Below are 17,540 nucleotides of genomic sequence, written 5' to 3' on the forward strand. Positions count from 1 at the left end.
GGAGGGATTTCCTCCCACTTCCTGTTTTGGCTACAGGACAGGAAGTGAGGGAAATCTCCTCAATGGGACACAGATGACAAAAAAACCCTCCCTTACTTTATTCAAAATTTAAAAAAAAAAGGTTTGCCATTAGGTCTACTTTAACCACTTCATGCCTGCACTATAGCCGAAAGAGGGCTACAGCCTGGATTCACTTTGCCGAGAGGGCATACATTATTATTATTATTATTATTATTACACAGGATTTATATAGCGCCAACAGTTTACGTAGCGCTTTACAACTTGAGGGTAGACAGTACAAATACAATACGCTTTGATACAGTAGGAATCAGAGGGCCCTGCTCCTTAGAGCTTACAATCTAAGAGGGAAGGTCAAAAGATACAAGCGGTAATAACTGTGGGTGATGTGCTGATTGAGAAGATAAATGTACAGTTGTTAGGTGGGGGCCAGATAGGCTTCTCTGAAGAGATGAGTTTTCAGGGATCGTCTGAAAGTGGATAAAGTAGGAGAAAAACGGACGGATTGGGGTAGAGCATTCCAGAGGATGGGGGAGGCTCTGGAGAAGTCCTGAAGGCGAGCATGGGATGAGGTGACAAGGGAGTTTGAGAGCAGGAGGTCTTGGGAGGAGCGAAGAGAACGATTAGGTTGGTATTTTGTGACTAGGTTAGAGATGTAGCTGGGGGGGCCAGGTTGTGGATGGCTTTGTAAGTTATAGTTAGTATCTTGAATTTAATTCGGTGATTGAGTGGCAGCCAATGGAGGGATTGGCAGAGGGGTGTAGCAGACGCTGAGCGGTTTGTGTGGTGGATGAGCCTGGCAGCAGTCTTCATGATGGACTGAAGTGGGGATAAGCCTATTTAGAGGTAAACCAATGAGGAGGGAGTTGCAGTAGTCGAGGTGGGAGATGACCAGGGAGTGGATTAGAAGCTTTGTGGTGACATTGGTTAGGAAGGGGCGTATCTTGGAGATGTTGCGGAGATTGAGGCGGCAAGCTTTGGATAGTGATAGAATGTGGGGTCGAAAGGGTAGTCCAGAGTCCAGGATTACACCTAGGACCCTGGCGTGGGGAGATGGGTTGATAGTTGAGCCGTTGATATTGACAGGGAAAGCAGGGGAAGTGGCACCTGAGGGAGGAAATATCATGAGCTCGGTTTTGGATAGGTTGAGTTTGAGGTAGTGATGTGACATCCAGGCTGATATGTCTGCTAGTAAGTTGGTAATGCGTGAGGAGACAGATGGAGAGAGCTGGGGGGTGGAGAGATAGATTTGGGTGTCATCAGCATAGAGATGATATTGAAAGCCATGAGAGGGAGGCAATCAACTGACCCAAGGAGGTGGTGTAGATTGAGAAAAGGAGAGGTCCAAGAACAGAACCTTGGGGGACCCCAACGGAAAAAGGAAGAGGAGAGGAGGAAGTAGAGTTGTAAGTGACACTGAAGGAGCGGTGTGATAGGTAGGATGAGAACCAGCGAAGAGTACAGTCACGGAGACCAAAGGAGTGGAGTTTTTTGAGGAGGAGGGGGTGGTCCACTGTGTCAAAGGCAGTAGAGAGATCCAGGAGAAGTAGTACCGAATAGTGTCCATTGGCTTTAGCCATTAGTAGGTCATTTGAGAGTTTAAGGAGAGCAGTTTCCGTGGAGTGTTGAGGGCGAAAACCGGACTGGAGGGGATCTAGAAGTTTATTCATGGTCAGATGGTCGCTTACATGGACATCCTCCCATGATCGCACTCCTGGAGTCTCAGCTGATCACAGTTCGGGGTAAAGGGCCAAATCACAGCGGCCCTTTACCACGTGATCAGCTGTCAGCCAATGACAGCTCATCACAAGGTGTAAACACAAGCCAGTTATTTTTCCTGACAGCATGAGGAGAGAAGAAGAGAGCCGATAACCAGCTTCTGTTAAAGGGACATCGGCTCTGATAATCAGTGTGCTGTAGAGCTGCACGATTCTGGCTAAAATGAGAATCGCAATTTTTTTGCTTAAAATAATAGATTACGATTCTCTCACGATTCTTGCGGCGTAACATCATCTTTCACATTATACAAAACAAAAATTGGGCTTTGTTTCATTTTTTTAAATTTCATTAACCACCTGCCGACCGCCCGCCGTCATTATACGTCGGCTGTTTGAAGAGGAGTACTGTTCTTATGGCAGCAGCTAGCTGCCATAACCCCGGTAACTTCTTCTTCAGCGGGCGGTCCGTTTTCAGATAAAAGTGGTCTCAGCCGCGGATTCGCCACAAGATCACTTTTAATCGGGGGTGGGAGAGGGTCCACCTCCCGCCGCACTGCGGCCGTCTCCGCCACTTACCGGAGCCGTCGGTATTGGCGGAGACTATCGTGGCTGCTCCCCTCACAGGCTGGATGCTGAGTGAGGGGAAGATGACCCCCGCTCGGCTCCATAGCATTGGATGGCAGAAGCGACGTCAAATGTCACTTCCACCCAACGGTCTTAAAAAGGGGAATTTATATATATATATACATATATATATATATATATATATATATATATATATATATATATATATATATAATGTTTGGAGGTTTCTAGCAAAAAATACTGATTCTAACTTGTAAGCAACAAGTGTCAGAAAAAGGCTTTACCTTTAAGTGCTTAAACTGCCCTCATCTACAAACTGAAGTTCATCCCTTTGATCTAAAAGAATGAAATGTTACAATGTTTCTATTTATCTCCGCCTAAGCAATGTTCTGAGAAACTTAGCAGGCTGCCTGTTTTTTTTTACAGCGTTCGGCTTGAGCAGGGAACTCTCTGCACTCAAACGAGGATATGCTTTAACTATTAATTGTGCAGCTCTAGTGTCCTGATTATCAGTGCAGTCCCAACAGTGCCGCCAATCAGTGTCACCTATCAATGCCGCCTATCAAATACCATTGGTGTCACTTATCAGTGCCACCTCATCAGGGAGGGTGATCAGGGACTTTTTTTTTTTACATTTTGAATATCACTGTAACAAAGTTTTCAACTGTCATTAATAGGTTAACTATTCAAGACAGTTGTGATCGCTAGTGTTTGGCTACAGCTAATCACATGATACTGTGATTGGCCCAGGTACCATGTGATAACTGTGGGCCAATCACAGCTTAGTCAACACAGCCGTCATGATTGAGCACATTCATAACAGCTTTGTTGACATTGTGATCGGCCCCTCCGAGTACCAGGATCCCAAATCCGCTGTCTCTGACACTGAACCCATTGCAGGCACATGACGTATGTGATTGTGCCTGCACGTGCCAACCTGCTGCAGTATATGTACTCTGGAGGGTCAGCAAGTGGTTAAAGTAATAAACAGGTTTATACTTATCTGCTGTGTGTAATGGTAGTGCACAGAGCAGCCCCGAACCTCCTTTTTTAGGGTTCCCCGCCAGCGCTCCTGGCTCCTCTTCTCCATGCACCACCATAGGAAGCTGCTTTTTATGAGGGCGCACATGCCAGTCTATAGACATGGAGAGTGTGGCTCAGCCCCGCCCCCCTCCTCACAGGATTTGATTGACGGCAGCAGAAGCCAATGGTTCCCACAGCTGCCCCTACTAGCAGAGAGCGGCTGCAGACGGGCACATCACTGGATCCAGATCTATCTCAGGTACATTGGGGGGGGACAAATACTGAGATATTTTTTACCTCAGTGCAGGGAATGTATTAACTGCTTAAGGCAGGTTGGCTCTCCTGGGAGAAAAGCCGTAGGTGTATGTTGGTGGGGCAGAATGCTGCCCTTGGGAGCGCGCCTGCAAGGTAACCCCCCAGGAGAGTGCTTCTCCCAGGGGGTTATCAAATGTGGGGAGGAGCCGCGAGAGCCACCGAGGGACCCCAGAAGAGGATGTTCGGGGCCACTCTGTGTAAAACGAGCTGCACAGTGAAGGCAAGTATGACGTTTATTATTTAAAAAAAAAAATTAAACTTTGGTGTCACTTTAACCCCTTCCCTACCAGTGACATTTATATAGTAATCAGTCTCTGTGGCAATTTTTAGCTCTGATCACTGTATAAATGACAATGGTCCCAAAAATGTGTCAAAAGTGTCCGATCTGTCCGCCGCAGTCCCGATAAAAAAAAATTAAATTGCAGACCATCACCATTACTAATAAAAAAAATATAATAATAATAAAAATGCCATAAATCTATCCCCTATTTTGTAGTCGCTATAACTTTTACGCAAACCAATCAATTTACGCTTATTGCGATTTTTTTTTTTTACCAAAAATATGTAGAATACATATCAGCCTAAACTGAGGAAGACATTTTTTTTTGGGATATTTAATATTGCAAAAAATATTAATATTTTCAAAATTGTCGCTCTTTTTTCATTTATAATGCAAAAAATAAAAACCGCAGAGATGATCAAATACCACCAAAAGAAAAGCTCTATTTGTGGGGAAAAAAGGACGTCAATTTTGTTTGGGTACAACGTGGCACGACCGCGCAATTGTCAGTTAAAGCGACGCAGTGCCGAATCGCAAAAAAATGGCCTGGTCATTAAGGGGGTAAAACCTTCCAGGGCTGAAGTGGTTAAAGGGAAGAAATGTTTTCCCTTTACAGCCAGCCAGGAAGAGGGTAAACCTCAGGGAGGCCAGCAGTCTTCAGACATTGGGGATGGGGGCATTATGAGTGGAATAACCGTCCAGCAGCGGTCCCTGACTGCACCACATCCACCTGTGCGGAGCTGTCACTAGGGGGCCCCCTCACCTGTCAGTCTCATGTAGAGGGGCTGCTCAGCCCGGAAGTCCAGCAACCGGATCCCGGTACAGTTCCTCTGCTCACAGGCGCTCACACACTCCCGGTACACCGGCTCCCGGTCCCCGCGGGATGCACTCACCACCCCGGCCAGGAGCAGTACAAGGAGCGGTGCCATGACCGGGGAGCCGGGACTTCCGCCTTCTTGGCTGCCGCTTCCGCCCTGTGTCCGTTCACCAACACCTTCCCCGCAGGAACGGGGCGCACGCTCAATGGTTCCGTCCGACCTCCCGTGTCAGGACTCGATGTTCACCTAGACGGCTCCACACACCAACCACAGCAGCAGAGGCGCATTTTGACTTGAATCTGTGAGATATTGATTCCTTTTATAATATCCTAAAGACATAAAAAAAAAAAGGAAACATAACAAGTTAGACTGCAATACTCCACAATGCAGTCCCAAGTAGTATCACCTTTTCACCACAAGATGTCCTCATTCTTCCAGGTGGAATATCGCCTGCTATCATTTCACCCAGAAGACTGAGGACATACTGGGAGTGCATTTCCTGCCTAAAGCCTCATACACACAATCAGATTTTCAGAAGAACGTTTGTTTTTGGGTTTTTTTTTGCATGCTAGTCTCATATCGAACGTGAAGAGGTTACCTACCATATGAAAATTCAACCGAATACAACGTCAGAAGTGACATAATGTGTTGAATAGTTTTGTATGTATTCTTTCGTTCCTGAGCATGCGTAGTCTTGCTCTTATGATTTTTTTTTCAGACGAAAACCATACTAATTAAACGATAATCGGACATTGTGTTCACATCTGACAAAAATGTTATAGTCTGCATATTCAGCTTTTGTCTGGCGAAAAAGCAAAATCGGCTGTCGAAAGCGCCGTACTAACGATCCAAAAATCGGCAGATCGTTCATCGGATGAAATTTTACTTCTGATTTTTGTATCGTGTGTACTAATAATACTGACTATTCTTAAGGGGGTTGTAAACCCTCAATTTTTTATTTTATAATTAAAATAACAAACTTGTCTATACTTACCTGCTATCTTTGCACAGAGCAGCCCCGATCCTCTTCTTCTGGGGTCTCCCGCCGGCACTCCAGGCCCCTCCTCTTCATCAGGTGCCCCTCCATGGAAAGCCATTCTCCCTGGAGGTACCTGTGCAGGCTTGTTCCCAAGTCCCACTGCTGCATCCATTGAAAGGGACAGCAGGACCTGGCTCCCTGCTCCCGTGTCACAGCTTTTGATTGACAGCAGGGGGAGCCAATGGTTCCCCTTGCTATCAATCTGCTCAATGAGAAGAGCGACAGTGGCTGGAGCTGCTGCGCTCCTGCATATCGTTGGATCAGATCCGGCTCAGGTAAGAAGAAGGGGGGGTCAGGGGGGGGGGAGCTGCAGCACAGAAGGTTTTTTTTCCTTAATGCATAGAATGTATAAAGGTGAAAAACCTTGAGACTTTACAACCACTTCAGCCCCGGAAGATTTGGCTGCTCAATGACCAGGCCATTTTTTGCAATACGGCACTGCGTCGCTTTAACTGACAATTGCGCGGTCGTGCAACGTTGTACCCAAACAAAATCGACGTCTTTTTTTCCCCACAAATAGAGCTTTCTTTTGGTGGTATTTGATCAACTCTGCAGTTTTTATTTTTTGCGCTATAAACAAAATAAGAGAAGCAATTTTGAAAAAAAAACACAATATTTTTTACTTTTTGCTATATTAAATCGGGGGTCCACCTATCTATCGTTTTTTTTTTTTTTTTAGTTCATTCACAAACTTTTCTTCTCAGCATTACATACTCACATATTGTGTGTAATATGTCCGCCTGTGTCAGATTTCGTCGGAAAGAATAACTTATATTATTCACTGCAGGCGGTTTCCATCTTCATTGTGGGCATTTGAAGCCCACAAGCATTTATTTCCTGGATGCTGTGAATGCTGTGCTCCCAGCATTCACCGATCGTTCCCGCACATGCTCAGTGGCATCCTGGGAAGCCTGAGACTAGCTCCCAGGAGACTGTGCGGAGTCTGGGAGAGGCTAGAAACACGCCTACTCCCACGGGAGGAGAACCAGGAAGTGCAAAGAAGAATAGAAAAATAAAAGGTAATTACGGCGATTTAAATTTTTTTAAACGGTATGTCAGCATCTAGGCAAGGAAGAGAATACATACAGATATTGTTCAAAATTTGGGTGGAACCCCGCTTTAAATATCCCACATTTTTTATCAAAAAAAAATTTTTTTTCCTCAATTTAGGCTGATATGTATTCTACATATTTTTGGTAAAAAAAATCACAATAAGTGTATATTGATTGGTTTGGACAAAAGTTATAGCCTCTACAAAATAGGGGAAAGATTTATGGCATTTTTATTATTTTTTTTTTTTTACTGGTAATAGCGGTGATAATTATCGGGACTGCGATATTGCGGCGGACACATCGGACACTTTTGACACATTTTTTGAACCATTGACAATTATACAGCGATCAGTGCTACAAAAATGCACTGATTACTGTATAAATGTCACTGGCAGGGAAGGGGTTAACACTAGGGCGCGATCAAGGGGTTAATTGTGTGTTCCCTAGTGTGTGTTCTAACTGTGGGGAGGGGGGGGGGGTGGTACTGTCTAGGAGGAGAGAGAGATCGGTGTTCATACTTAGTATGAACACACGATCTGTCTCTACTCCCCTGACAGAACCGGGATTTGTGTGTTTTAACACGCGGGAGCCATTGGTCACAGCACACCCGCCTGAAGAAATGGCACGGGCGTTCCTTCAGAACGCATGCACTGATGACATCACAGGCGCAGTAAACATAAATATCACCTGAACAGCGAATGTTTAGGAGATATTTACTTTTCCCTTATTCTAGGCTTACCTATAGGTACAATTTCCCCATGCAGGTTTACAACCTCTTTAACCACATCAAGACCACAAAATAAATATATATGTTGTGGCTTTGAAGTGGTTTACAGGGATTATGGCTGAAAATATCAGCATGCGTGTAATTTAATTCCTAAATCTATCCCGTAGTTTGTAGATGAGATAACTTTAGCGCAAACCAATCAATATACGCCTATTTCAGTTTTTTTTTTACCAAAAATATGTAGAAGAAAATATATTGGCCTAAACTGATGAAGACTTTTTTTTATATATTTTTTTGGGGGGGATACGTATTATAGCAGAAAGTAAAAATTTTTATTATTTTTTTACATTTTTGTTTATAGCGCCTATTTTTTTTGTTTATAGCGCAAAAAATAAAAACCGCAGTGGTGATCAAATACCACCAAAAGAAAGCTCTATTTCTGGGGAAAAAAAGGATGTCAGTTAAAGCGATTCAGTGCCGTATCGCAAAAAAAAAAGCTCAGTTCATTAAGGGGTAAAACCTTCCGGGGCTGAAGTGGTTAATAATGAGTTAAGGTATAATTTACGCCTAAACGCGTATAAAAATGCACTATGCGTGTAATTTAATTCCTAAATCTATCCCATAGTTTGTAGACGCAATAACTTTAGCGCAAACCAATCAATATATGCCTATTGCGTTTTTTTTTTTTTTTTTTACCAAAAATATATAGAAGAAAATATATCGGCCTAAACTGATAAAGAAATTTTTTTTTTAAATATTTTTTTATGGAGGGGGAGGCGGGGGGTTGATTACGTATTATAGCAGAAAGTAAAAGTTTTTTTCTAAGTCAATAAACTCCCCAGCATGTTATCCTATGTGACCATGCACACATAGGCTGTTATATTGGCTGCGGTGTTTTTTGGCTGTAAAAAAACCCCAAAACGAGTGCGTTCTGAGAGGAGTTTTTCAACTGTAAAAACGCTCTAACGTAAAAAAAACAAAAAAAAAAAAACAACGATAAACACTCAAAACGGCGGCTCACCAACTTTTTTTAATCGTTTTTGATCCCATTGAAAAAAAGAACGCTTAAAAACGCTAACGCTATTGCAAAAACGTTGAAAAACTCACTGCAAAGCTACTGCCATTTTTATAACGTTATTATAACGTCCAGTGTGCACGAGGCCCTAAAGTGATTGTAAACGATCACCTTGTAAAACAAACCATTCAGTTTAAAATGGAAGCAAAAAAAACATTTGTGTATAGATATAAAAAGAAAATCTAAATACCTTTTTTTCCCTTTTTTATAAGTGATCATATTCCCTCTGTTCTCAGCTGCATAAGACCTAGGGGAGGAGAAACAGCAGTACACTGATCTTTCCAGTGAAAGGCATGGCAGGGGGACGGCAGGCCTGCCAGGACAAGTCTGATCATTGGAGGAGAGTAGGCTGAGTTCCCAGCACAGCTAGAGAACTGACCACGGTGTGCTCTCCTGCTTGGTGTGGTCAGTTTTTAATAGGGAAAGCAGAGGGACTGAAAGGAACACCAGGGATTCTACACACAGGAACAATACAAAGGAGAACAGGATACTTTTTAATGCAAGTACATGGTACAGCAGGCACATATCAGGAATATGAAGTGTTTTGTTTACATATTCTTTAATGATATACACAAAATCATTTTGAAATGGAAAACATTTGTCATTTTAAGAGTAACTTGGAATGGAATTGAGGCCGGGTTCACACCTATGTGAATTGGATCTGGGTTTTCCGCATCCAATTCGCATGACAGGAGAGTGTGACCGGCTCTCTATGGAGCCAGTTCACAAATCTCCATGGCGGCTGCGGAGTGGCTTGCACAGAAACGCTGTGCGTCTTTGGCTCCATTTCAGGGCTGAATTCAGGCAAAGATTTGGCCCTGATTTGTCCCTGAAATGGAGAACAGGGATGCACCGGACCCCCTGCTGTGCGCCGCATCTGTCAGAGGTGTGAACCCAGCCTGAAAGAATCCTGCCAACCTGCATGTACAAGTCAAAAACGAAAAAAAAATATCCCCAATGATGCAATTTTTTTTTTTATTTGTGAGTGGCAAGCTTATGGTAGGCGTTAGTTACAGGAAGATCGAGGCTTAAAGCGGCATTAACCACTTGACCTCCGAAAGATTCATGACCAGGCCATTTTTTGCTATATGGCACTGCGTTACTTTAACTGACAATTGCGCGGTCATGCGACTCTGTACATAAATTAAATTGATGTATTTTTTCCCCACAAATAGAGGTTTATTTTGGTGGCATTTGATCACCTGTGCATTTTATATTTTTTGCGCTATAAACAAAAAAAGACCGACAATTATTAAAAAATAAAAAAAACTACATTTTTTACTTTCTGCTATAAAATATATCCAATAAAAAATGTCAAAAATTGAATTTCTTCATAAATTTAGGCCAATATGTATTCTGCTACATATTTTTGGTTTAAAAAAATCCCAAAAAGCGTATACTGATTGGTTTGCGCAAATGTTATAGCGTCTACAAACGATGGTATGTATACTGGAATTTTGTTTTAATATACTAGTAGTAATCAGTTGCGGCCTGTGCATTGTGGGCGCATGGGCGGCGCCCCCCCATCCCTGCCGCCGCCCTCCCTATCCATGCGCCCGACCCCTTTCAGGACGGCGGATGAATGGACTCCTATGACGGGGTGGGAGGCGATGTCTTTTTTTGAAGCACCTGATTAGAGCCAGAGGCTCTAATAGGCTTCAAAGTAGGATGGGCTGGGGGCGCAGAGAATGCGCCCTGATCCCACCCAATTGTGTGACCATAGCAAATGAATTTTCACTATTTTCACACTACAGTGCCTCCCCGCCAATCAGGAGGCAGGTAATTGAAACCTGTTTACCGATTGGCCAAAGCGCCGGGTGGTCCTATTGGATGCTCAGCGCTTAGGAAGAGGAGACATGCAGAGGAGGCATGCGCTGGAGGAATGGGCACCTCCGCTGCCGTGGCTGCCTGCACTCCTCAGGAGACACAGGAGGAGAGGACACCACAGCCCGGTAAGTGAAGGACCAGACCTCTGAGGGGGTTGCCTTTAGAGTACCGCGAGCCCCGTGGGGGGGGGGTGGTTGCTGTCAGTGCCGCAAGCCCCCGGCTGCCCCTGTCCAACCAATTCTTGTGTGCTCTTACCAGGTGAACTCTGCACAGGGACAGGGGGGATATCCATCCGGACAGGAGAGATTGATTGTAAGCTGCCGGGATGGGGTGACATGAGCATGGTGACAGGAGCAATCTGATCGGCACACCACTCATCTCATCCACAGTGTTCATGATCTGTGAGGCTGCTCTATATACCATGATCTGTGGGGCTGTGCTATATACCACGATCTGTGGGGCTATGCTATATACCACGATCTGTGGGGCTGCACTATATACCATGATCTGCGAGGCTGCGCTATATACCATGATCTGCGAGGCTGCGCTATATACCATGATCTGCGAGGCTCCGCTATATACCATGATCTGCGAGGCTCCGCTATATACCATGATCTGCGAGGCTGCACTGTATACCATGATCTGCGAGGCTGTGCTATATACCATGATCTGCGAGGCTGAGCTATATACTCTGTCCTGTGATGCTGGGGCTATATACTCTGTCCTGTGATGCTGAGCTGTATACTCCTGACACTATGGGTGGAATACAGGGGATGGATTGGGTGGATTCTTTAAGGAGTGGGCCTTATGAGAAGTGGGAGGGGTCAAACAGGAAGGGCGGGGTCTGAGGCCCCCCCCCCCCATCCTAAAACTTCATCAGCCGCCACTGCTAGTAATGGCAGTGATCGGCGACTTATAGTGGGACTGCAATAGTGTGGCGGACAATCTGACACTTTTGACACTTTGTGGGAACCAGTGACACTAATACAGTGGTCAGTGCTAAAAATATACACTGTACTAATGACACTGGCTGGGAAGGAGTTAACATCAGGGGCGATCAAAGGGTTAACTGTCTTTGTGTGTGCAGTATGATGCTTTTACTAAGGGACATGCTGGATTTTATTCCATGCCTTGCAGGGAAACAAAATCCAACACATCCCAGCTGTCAGGACAGAGCTCTGCCTTGTTTACATAGACAGAGCTCTGTCCAGTCTGTCTCCTTGCTGATCAGCAGGTGCCAGCGCACACCCATTATCCGGCACCCACTGATCGGCATCTGCTGTGATTAAAGTGGTGCACCCCCTACCCGGAAGTGCAGAATCACGTATATATACGTGATCCTGCACAGAATGGCCACCCTGTAGAAGTTGTGGTTGGCAAGTGGTTAAACCCAATACCAATATTGTAATATATTGCAGATTACCAATCATTCAATGCAGTGGCTGCATCCTTTTTTTTGGGGGGGGGGGCTTTTTCCCCCTCTGTTTTTACCTGGGGATCTGGCCAGTTACATCTCCTGTATTAGAGTGACCCCACCATGAATGAGCACAGGGGGCACCTTTGGACAGCAACATTGTCAGTTGGAGGAGAGGTGCGTGTTAGATGTACTAGCAGATTTAGATATACTAACAGATTGAAGCCTAACTCCAGCTAACACTTTATAAGCAGTTAAAGAAAACAGTTGGGAAACAGTTTCCTTGTGGGATAAAGTTATTACATAAATAAATAAAAGCTGATCATTTTAAGCACCCCTGTCAGTGGTAAATGGTTTGTCTCAACCCTTTAACTGCTACATCCGTGGGGGTAGCTTGTTCTTTTGAAAAAAAACTTACTGGCTGGAGCAACAGATGAAATTAGAGGAAAGAAAGCCTAAAAAAGAAAACTAATGCAAACAATACATTACTAAGCTCTCTGCTCAGGGAGTTCTGAGAACCGAGCGATCGGCGGTGTTTGATCACTCAGTTCTCAGTGTTAGAACCGGCGGGGGACAGATGCTGCATCCACCTAGGTAAGTATGATTCTTATTTAAAAAAAAAAAAAACTTCTCTTTTAATGAGACTTTAACCCCTTCCAGTCCGGCCTATAGCAAAATGATGGCCGGGCAGTGGTTCAGTTATCCTGGCTATCAGGATAACTGCCGGCACAAGCCTGTGGGGGCGCTCAGAGCGGCGATCGTTTTGCGGCATGTCAGTCTGACACACGGATCTTGGTAAAGAGCCTTTGATGGAGGCTCTTTACCACGTGATCAGCCGTGTCCAATCAGTGGAAACAGGAAGAGCCGTGAATTGGCTTTTCTTCACTTTGACAGGTGCGAGTAGAGGAGAGACGATCGGCGGCTCTCCTGACAGGGGGGTCTGCGCTGATTGTTTATCAGCGCAGCCCCCCGCGGATGCCCACACTGGACCACCATGCATGCCATCAGGACCACCAGGGATGCCCACCACACATGGATGACCAGGTATGGCCACCAGGGATGCCACACAGTGCCCAAAATATGCCAATCAGTGCCCACAAATGGTGCCAACCAGTGCCCATTACTAATGCCTGCCAGATGTCTCCTCATCAGTGATGCCCATCAGTGCTATCTATCAGTGTCCATCAGTGCCACCCATAAGTACCCATCAGTGCAGCCTTTCAGTGCCGCCTATCAATGCCCATCAGTGCTGCATATCAGTGCCTATCATCAGAGCCCATCAGTGCCACCTCATCAGTGGCACCTTATCAGTGCCCATCAGTGAAGGAGAAAACTTACTTATTTACAAAATTTTATAACAGAAACAAAGAAAAACTTTTTTTTTCAAAATTTTCTGTCTTTTTATATTTGTTGCACAAAAAATAAAAACCCCAGCAGTGATCAAATACCACCAAAAGAAAGCTCTATTTGTGAGAACAAAATGATAAAAAAATTTGTTTGGGTACAGTGTAGCATGACCGCGCAATTGTCATTCAAAGTGCTACAGCGCTGAAAATTGGTCTGGGCAGGAAGGGGGTGTAAGTGCCCTGTATTGAAGTGGTTAAAGAGAAATCTGCACCCAAAAGAAATGTGGTTTATGAATGGACAAACAATTTATAATACTTTGTATATATAGTTTTTTTATACTATTCTTTTTATTCATTTTTAACGGTTTACAAACAGGACAATTCAGTCATCAGAAAAACACATAAAAAACAAACAAACAAAACAAAAATAGTTTTGCAACAGCACAATTGGTCAGCACAGCCCTGGTGGGGGTCAAAGGGCAATATCCGGATGATAACAATCAGCATATCCACATAGAATTAATTTCCCCACAACAGTTATAATACAGAGAAAAAACAACATTGCACAAGTAGGTCTTGTACACAGTACAATCAGATATCCCCACCAATTCGTAATACGGACCACTACATACGGTACTGTGGTCTTTATAGATAGTGTAATGGCATTTTAAAGAGAATCAACTCTCGCCCTGATACAGTAGATAGTTCACCCATCCTCCCCACACTTTATTACATGTACTTTGTATATTTGATTCAAATTCCTGCACTGTCAACTTCAAGCGTTTGTTACCTCAACACTTCATATTATGTGCCTGCTGTACCATGTACTTGTACTTGAAAGTATCCTGTTCTCTTTGTATTGTTTCCTTTATGTAGAATCCCTGGTGTTCCTGCCAGTCCCTCTGCTTTCCTATTAAAAACTGACCACACTAAGCAGGAGCACAGTGTGGTCAGTTCTCTAGCTATGCTGAGAACTCAGCCTGCTCTCCTCCAATGATCAGACTTGTCCTGACACACCCCTCCCTGCACAGCCATTCACTGGGAAGCTCAGTGTGCTGTTGCTTCTCCTCCCCCCAGCTCTTAAAGAGGAAGTAAACCCTGATGAGTTTACTTCCTCTTTGTTTCCCTGCAAAGGTAAAGCATAATGGGCTACTATGCATCGCATAGTAGCCCATTATGTGTCACTTACCTGACAAGGGAGCCTGCGATGTCACTGCTGTCCCTTCTCCTACGAAGCGCCCATCTTCTTTCCGGGTATCGCGGCTCCGCGATGACGTAACTCCTGTGCTAGTGCCGCCACTAACGGCATGATCGCCATTAGAGACGGCACGCTTAGTGCGCTTGCGCGCCGTTGTCTACGGCGCATGCGCCGTAGACATCAGTGCCTGTCTTTTGGAAATATCTCCTAAACCATGTAGGTTTAGGAGATATTTCTTACACCTACAGGTAAGTCTTAATCTAGGCTTACCTGTAGGTAAAAGTGGTCTGTAAGGGTTTACAACCACTTTAAGGCTTGTGCTTTTTGTGTTCTTTTGTGCATTTTTATTGAGCTTCTTCGAACTTCTTTGAGCATAAGGGTTTTTTTTTTCACAAACCTTCCCCTCAGCTTATTTTATCTTCTTTTTTTTTTTTTTTTTTTTTTTTTGCATTTTCGAGCTTCTTTGCACTTTTTTTGAGCTTTTTCACGATTTTTTTCTGCGTTTTTGGGCACTTAGGTGTCTTTTCTGCTTAAAAGCTCCTCCCAAAATTGTGAGTTTGGTGGGATTTTTTCTGCCTGTAAGAGCATACAGTATGCCTGTAAACTCCTGAAAAAGCCCTAGTGTGCATGGACACATTGGCTAACATGGAGGGGAGTTTCCAGGCAGAAAAAAAATGAGAGCTCAAAAAAGCTCAAAAGCCTGTAGGAGCCGCTTCTTTGAGATGCATTGTGCATGAGTCTGCAGCTGAGAACAGAGGGAATGTGATCACTTAATAAAAAGGGGAAAAAGGTATTTACTGTATAATGTTTTTTTATATCTATACAAAATGTTTTCTCTTTCATTTCTATTTTAGACTGAATGGGTTGTTTTACATGGTGATCGTTTACAATTACTTTAACCAGAGCACTCAATGCTGCTATAAGGCTACTTTCAAGGCTCTTATACCAAGGTATTGGAAAAAACCCATGGCACCTACACTGCGCCAATGGTTAATGGTGGTAGACCAAATATACTATATGGAAGATTTAACCTACTCTCTTAGAAACAAAACCGAATTAATAAAGAATATATGGTCCTGTTGGGTAGCCTTTAAATACACGTCCGCATATGCGGAACTCATGGCTTCAAATGTATAAAATATTACTGTCAGAATCTTTTTGATTTAAGAGACATATCTGAGACGGACCCCCCCCTTCCCCTCCCTCCCTTACCCCATCTCTTTCTCCTCTTCCACTTGTTTTTTTCCTATTTCTTCTTGTTTCTGTTATTTCTACATAATATATGCTCATATAAATGACAAGACTCTGAATAGATGTGATATTAGGTAATATTGACAATGCTTGCCTAATCCCTATTGCGATGCATTTTAATGAATACAAAAAGACGCACATGATCCAGTATAGGGTAATGTTGAAAGGCCTCCTAAACAATGTATGTAAACATGCCTGTATTGTTTCTCTTGTCTTTAATAAAAACTTATTAAAAAAAAAAATAAGGCTACTTTCACACTGGGGCGGTGAGAGCATCGGCGGTAAAGCGCCACTAGTTTTAGTGGCACTTTACCATCGTTTTAGCAGCGCTTTTCAGCCACTAGCGGGGCACTTTTAACCCCCGCTAGCGGCCGAAGAATGGGTTAATACCGCCAGTGTAACACCACTACCAAAGCGCTTTGCAGGTGCTGCTCATTCTTTTTTTTAATGAGCAGGGGGGAGGAGGAGCTCTGTGAGTGTGATCGCGGGTCCCGCGGATTCGATGTCCATGGGAATACCTGCGATCGTCTCACGGAGAGGAAGAACGGGGAAATGCTAATGTAAACAAGCATTTCCCCGTTCTGCCTATTGACACTGACACTGATCACAGCTCCCTGTGATCGGGAACGGTGATCAGTGTCGTGTCACACATAGCCCCCCCCCCCACACACAGTTAGAATCACTCCCTAGGACACACTTAACCCCTACAGTGCCACCTAGTGGTTAACCCCTTCACTGCCAGTCACATTTACACAGTAATCAATGCATTTTTAATCGCACTGATCGCTGTAAAAATGTGAATGGTCCCAAAATAGCGCCAAAACTGTCCGATCTGTCCGCCATAATGTCGCAGTCACGATAAAAATCGCTGATCGCCGCCATTACTAGTAAAAAAAAAAAAAAATTAATAAAAATGCCATAAAACTATCCCCCTATTTTGAAGATGCTATAACTTTTGCGCAAACCAATCAATAAACGCTTATTGCGATTTTTTTAGAATACGTATCGGCCTAAACTGAGGAAAAAAATTTTTTTATATATATTTTTGGGGGATATTTATTATAGCAAAAAGTAAAAAATATTGCTTTTTTTTTCAAAATTTTTTTTTTTTTTCAAAAAACCACAGAGGTGATCAAATGCCACCAAAAGAAAGCTCTATTTGTGGGAAAAAAGGACATCAATTTTGTTTGGAAGCCACGTCGCACGACTGCACAATTGTCAGTTAAAGCAACGCAGTGCCGAATCGCAAAAAGTGCTCTAGTCCTTGGCCAGCCAAATGGTCCGGTGGTTAATAATAATAAAAAAAATCTAAACAGAGTAAACGTAGTCAAAACATAGCCAGAGTTCAGGAACCGGAACGAATAGTCAGACAAGCCAAAACGTCAGGGAGCCAGAGATGAGCGTAGTAGAAGAGCCAGCAGGATCTGGCACCAGAAGGAATGTCAGCCAAGCAAGTCTTTAAAAGGAACACAGGAGAGCGTCTCTAGAGATGTGACCAAGGTGAAGGCAGAGATCATCTGGACTGGACGGCTTAGGTCGACAGGACTAATGAGCAGGATATCATCAACAGGTGAGTCACTGTGGAGAGATAGGAGCTGGCAATTAGCTGACAGCTGGGCGGCCAGCTTTGAGACGGAAGTTCTGAGCCCAGCCCTGACACTTACTAGTGGGTGCCTTTGAAAGTTCTTTCAGGTGCACTGTTTAGAAGATATCGCCCACTCTTGTTACAATTATATCTCTCGTACATGCGCATGTTATCCCGACTGACAGCACACTGAGTGTACCATCAATTAATACAGCTACGTGCCATGTCTCCGTCAGCATTGTCATGCTGCAAGATTGCTGAGCATTTCC

The 17,540-nt window shown here is 44.0% G+C and overlaps 1 protein-coding gene across 1 annotated transcript in view; it reads right to left on the minus strand.

Moving 5' to 3' along the window:
• PGAP3 (post-GPI attachment to proteins phospholipase 3) overlaps positions 1–4,973 on the minus strand; it is a 32,580-nt gene extending 27,607 nt beyond the window's left edge. Inside the window, exon 1 of the mRNA XM_073608096.1 lies at positions 4,703–4,973. Coding sequence (XP_073464197.1) covers positions 4,703–4,868 — 166 coding nt within the window. The 5' untranslated portion in view covers positions 4,869–4,973. The remainder of the gene's footprint in view (positions 1–4,702) is intronic.
• Between the last annotated feature and the right edge of the window lie 12,567 nt (positions 4,974–17,540).

Source organism: Aquarana catesbeiana, linkage group LG12, assembly GCF_042186555.1.
Source record: "Aquarana catesbeiana isolate 2022-GZ linkage group LG12, ASM4218655v1, whole genome shotgun sequence".
NCBI classification, from domain to species: Eukaryota; Metazoa; Chordata; class Amphibia; order Anura; family Ranidae; genus Aquarana; species Aquarana catesbeiana.